The sequence below is a fragment of the Lipotes vexillifer genome, unplaced genomic scaffold, assembly GCF_000442215.2.
Source record: "Lipotes vexillifer unplaced genomic scaffold, Lipotes_vexillifer_v1.1 scaffold492, whole genome shotgun sequence".
Lineage (NCBI taxonomy): Eukaryota > Metazoa > Chordata > Mammalia > Artiodactyla > Lipotidae > Lipotes > Lipotes vexillifer.
Window position 1 is genome coordinate 1,306,806 of NW_006780910.1, and position 4,883 is coordinate 1,311,688.

At 47.7% G+C, this 4,883-nt stretch overlaps 1 protein-coding gene across 1 annotated transcript in view; it reads left to right on the top strand.

Annotated features, from left to right (window-relative positions):
• The window catches only part of STAB2 (stabilin 2), a 159,833-nt gene that overhangs the window by 149,370 nt on the left and 5,580 nt on the right, over positions 1-4,883 (top strand). Inside the window, exons 64-67 of the mRNA XM_007454272.1 lie at positions 96-215; positions 1,003-1,143; positions 3,309-3,416; positions 4,349-4,477. Of these exons, the coding sequence (XP_007454334.1) occupies positions 96-215; positions 1,003-1,143; positions 3,309-3,416; positions 4,349-4,477 (498 nt within the window). The remainder of the gene's footprint in view (positions 1-95; positions 216-1,002; positions 1,144-3,308; positions 3,417-4,348; positions 4,478-4,883) is intronic.

Sequence of the window (4,883 nt, forward strand, 5' to 3'; positions counted from 1 at the left end):
AGGAATATTCCCAGAGGGGTGATGCTACCCTCTCCAGCCATCCCGGTCCCTGCACACCAGGCTGAGCCATCTGACCACCTCCGTCCTCTCCCCAGGAAGTGCTGGCCTATTCCAACAGCTCAGCCAGAGGCCGGGCGTTTCTGAAACACCTGACTGACCTGTCGATCCGAAGCACCCTCTTTGTGCCACAGAACAGTGGGCTGGGGGAAAATGAGGTGAGCTGGGTTCCTGATGTCTGTGCTTTAGACTAGCGCTTCTAGACAGTATCAGTTATCTATCACCACAATAGTGCAATGCTACAAACGATCCCAGAATGCAGTGGCTACACATTTATTTAGCTCCAACATCTGTAGATCAGCTGGCAGTTCTTCCGGGCTAGGCCAGGCATGCTCACGTGTCTAAGCTGGTCTGGCCGTCAGGTTATCTAGGCTGGCTTGTCTGGGGCTCTGCTCCGCAGGGCTCTCATCCTCCAGCAGGCTAGCCCGGGCATGTGGTGAGAGCAAGCCCAGTCCTGCCAGTGCTTTCTAAGCCTCTATCTGGTCACATTTGCTAATATGCCACTGGCCCAACAGGTCATGTGGCTGAGCCCAAAGTCAGAGTGGGAGGCCCTCAGATGATGTGGTAAAGGGCAAGGATACAGGGAGGGGTGAAGAACCAGGGCCGTGGATGCAACTGATCTGCTGCGTCAGCCTTTTCCATGTCATGGCACACAGAGGAACTGGCAGTGTTTATTCAGCCCACCCACGGGCTCTGACAGCCCAAACCCCACTGAGGGCTGAGAGAAGCAATACCTATGCTCACTTGTTACCCACTCAAGACCCATTCCTCCCAGGACACCACTGGGAAGCGCTGCTTTGACCATAAAAATGACTTTCAAAGTGGAGGCAGAAAAACCAAGGCTTTGTGAAGTGATTTTTTTCCCCTGGGTCATCCTTGTCATTAAAAGGAGAAAATATTGCTTGGCCTTTAAAGACCATTCTCGTGTCTCTTCTTTGCTCTCAGACTCTTTCTGGGCGGGACATCGAGCACCATCTCGCCAATGTCAGCATCTTTTTTTACAATGACCTTGTCAACGGTACCGTCCTGCACACTAGGCTGGGAAGCCAGCTGCTCATCACCTCCAGCCAGGACCAGCGCCAACTGGTATGAAAAGTCTTCTGGGCTTATAGGGGGAAGTGGAGATAATATATGCCAAGCTCCTAGCAGAGAGTAGGTGCTTAATAGATGGCAACTCTTATAATGTGAAAGTAAACTCCAAAGCTGCAGTTAGCGGTACTAGCTGCACACCAGAACACACCACACTGACAGTCAGGCAGCCCCTACCCTTTGGGAAGTAAGCCATTGGTGACCGCCAGCCCCAGAAGCTGGTAATGAGGAACTATAAATGAAACCATTTTAAAGCAGTCTCATTCTCTGCCCTTATTTCTGTCAGATTGCCAGCCTATCCTGGGTGTTAACATGTGAGCCTTCAAGTCAAATGACCCTCGTATGAAAACCAGTTCTGCCACTCACTAGCTCTAGGAACTTAGTTATCTAACTTCTCAGTGTCCCAATTTCCTCATCTGAAAAACAGGGATGTTGGTGATGTGTTAATGATGTTGATGGTGGTGGTGGTGGTGGTGGTGGTGGTAGCGGTGATGATGATTATGATGGTGGTAACAGTGATATTTTGATAATGATGATAATTATGATGGTAATAATAGTGATATTATTTTGATAATGGTGATGTTGTTAATGATGGTGGTGTGTTGATGTTGATGATGGTGGTGGTGATGATTATTTTGATGATGATGATGGATGATGGTGGGGATGACAGTGGTGGTAGTGATAGTGGTGGTGGTAATGTGACCATGACAACCATGATGTTCAAATCATAGGCTTTTTTAATCGAAGTATAGTTGATTTACAATGTTGTGTTAGTTTTAGGAGTACAGCAAAATGATTCAGTTATATATATATTCAATTATATATATATTTTTTCAGATTCTTTTCCCATATAGCTTATTACAAAATATTGACTAGAGTTCCCTGTGCTATATAGTAGGTCCTTGTTAATTATCTATTTTATATATAGTAGAGTGTATCTGTTAATCCTATACTCCTAATATATCCCTCCTCCCTACCTTTCCCCTTTGGTAACCATAAGTTTGTTTTCTATGTCTGTGAGTCTGTTTCTGTTTTGTAAATAAATTCATTTGTATCATTTTTTTAGATTCCACATATAAGTGATACATATGATAAAATTTGTCTTTCTGCCTGACTTAGTGTGATAATCTCTAGGTCCATCCATGTTGCTGCAAACGGCATTATTTCATTTTTTTATGGCTGAGTAATATTCTCGTTTATATGTACCACATCTTCTTTATCCATCCGTCAATGGAAATTTAGGTTGCTTCCATGTCTTGGCTATTGTAAATAGAGCTTCTATGAACATTGGGGTGCGTGTATCTTTTCGAATTATGGTTTTCTCCAGATATATGCCCAGGAGTGGGATTGCTGGCTACACCCTCTCCAGCATTTATTATTTGTAGACTTTTTGATGACGGCCATTCTGACTGGTGTGAGGTGATAACCTCATTGCAGTTTTGTCAAATCATAGGCTTTTATGGACATTCAGTGACTCAAGTCTTCCGACGTGTGATAATAGTGTCTGACATGTAGCAAGGGCTAAATGAATTATTTTTAACTTTTACCTAATAAATGATCTTTATTACCGACGATCAGTAGTTTAGACCAGTGCTTCTCAAAGTTTACTATGCATTTTAATCACCTACAGGTTTGTTCCAATGCATGTTGTAATTCAGTGGGTGGGTTGTGAGGCCTCAGGTTCTGCACTTCTAAGGCACTCTCAGGTGACTGCCCACGCCACAAGCCAGTGGAGCACACTTTGATTAGCAAGGAATTAGATCACTTAAAATCCCTTTCTAACAGTGTGGTGTGATGTTCACAGCAGTGGATCTGGAATCCAGAGGCATTATGGGATTTGCCACCTGCGACCTGGGTGATCTTGGACATACCATTTTCCTTCTGAACTCTCATCTGTTAAACAAGTGGGCTGGACAGAATGACCTCCTGGGGTCTCTGCAGCTCTTAGATCAGCTGATTGGCACAAGAGCTACTAATGTGTTTTGGGCTGTCCAGAGGGTGAGCGCAAGTCCTATGCTACCTGTCAGTGAGGACTGGCCTGAAGCCCAGGCGCCAGGACCTCGGGGAAACTGGACAACTTTCCTCCGTGAAAGGGCTGCCCACATGGAGAGTAAGAGTCAGGTGGTCAGAGATCTCCACCAGCCTCTTCTCATCTCCCCTAGGAGACCAGGTTCGTTGATGGAAGAGCCATTCTGCAGTGGGACATCTTTGCCTCCAATGGGATTATTCATGTCATTTCCAGGCCTTTAAAAGCACCTCCCACCCCAGTGGTGAGTATCCAGGGTTCCTGGTGAGGGGCCAGGGGGAACCCCAATGTCCACTCCCCAAGAAGCAAACTACTCCCGGAAGCCCTGTCCACCCCTCCTCCGGATACTGGAGGCGCCTCCCCCATCCACAGCAGCTGGCGTCAGGGATGCCGGGCCCTGTCGCATCCCACCACCACTCCTGTGCGTTAGCAACATAACACCTGCCACCATCAATATCTGTTGAATGAAAAGGGCAGGATGGACCAATGGAGAAACCACTGGAAAGGGAGTGGAAATCCTGAGCATCTCCACTTCGTAACCGTGTGACAGACAAGCCCCAGAACATCACTGAGCCCCATTTTTCTTATCTGCAAAATCGAGGTCATAATGCCTTCCTCCCTGGGTTCTTGGGAGGGCGAGTTAGTATAAAATAATGAAGACAGTCCCTGGCACATAGTACATGCTATATAAGAGTTGGTCGGCTGTGGTTGGTTGGTGGTGGTGATGTTAGTATTCTAACTTTGTTCTAAAAGTATGAGGGAGGGGCGAGCACAGCTGGCTGCTGGGAAGTTCCACAGCACAGTGGTTAAGCACATAAGTTCCAAAGCCAGGCTGGCTTCCAAAGCCCACCTCTACCACTCACAGGCTGTGTGATATTGGGCAAGTGCTTACCTGCTCTGTGTCTCCATTCTCCCGTATGAAAGTGGAAACGATAAAAATTGTTCTTATCTCTTTGTGTTATTATACATTTAAAGGGATAATTTTGTGTAAGGGGGCTTAGAACAGACCCTGGAAATAGTAAGGGCTAGATACATGTTAACAACTTTATCATTATTTTCATCCCAACTGGTACCAAGATGCCTCAGGCCAGCCAGAATGGGGTAGGCTCCAGAAAGCACACCGCTTTGGGGAAGTCACCGGTTTTGAGTACCAACCGCTCCCCTTTCTGTGTTCAGACTTCAGGCCGTGCCGGCCTGGGCACGGGGACGTTCTTTGCCACCATCCTGGTCATTGGAGCCATCGCTTTGGCTGCATATTCTTACTTTCGACTAAACCGGAGAACAACTGGCTTTCAGCATTTTGAGGTAAGACGGAGAAAAATGGGAACATGGGCATATGGGGGTCCTCTCTGAAACCCAGCCCCTGGCTCTGGGCTGCTTCAGAGAGCTCACCGGCAGCTGGGTGCCTGGCACACACACTCCCCATCTCCTGGGTGGGGCCTCTGCCCCTAAGAGAGCAGCAGTGGCAGCTCCAAGGCCCTCTTCCTGGCCGAGACAGGATACGGAGGAGGGTGATGGGCTGCCAATGGCAGGGGTCTGGCTTGGAGGCAAATTCACCAGGGGCCCAGGAGGCCACTCACCTTGGAGGATTCACAAGACAGGCACCCACCAGGATTGATCTGAGCTTCAAGGCTGACTGTGAGGGTGGGGACAGGGTAGGGACCTACACAGCCACAGCCAGGGAAACACACTGGCCCTCTTTGAACTGCTG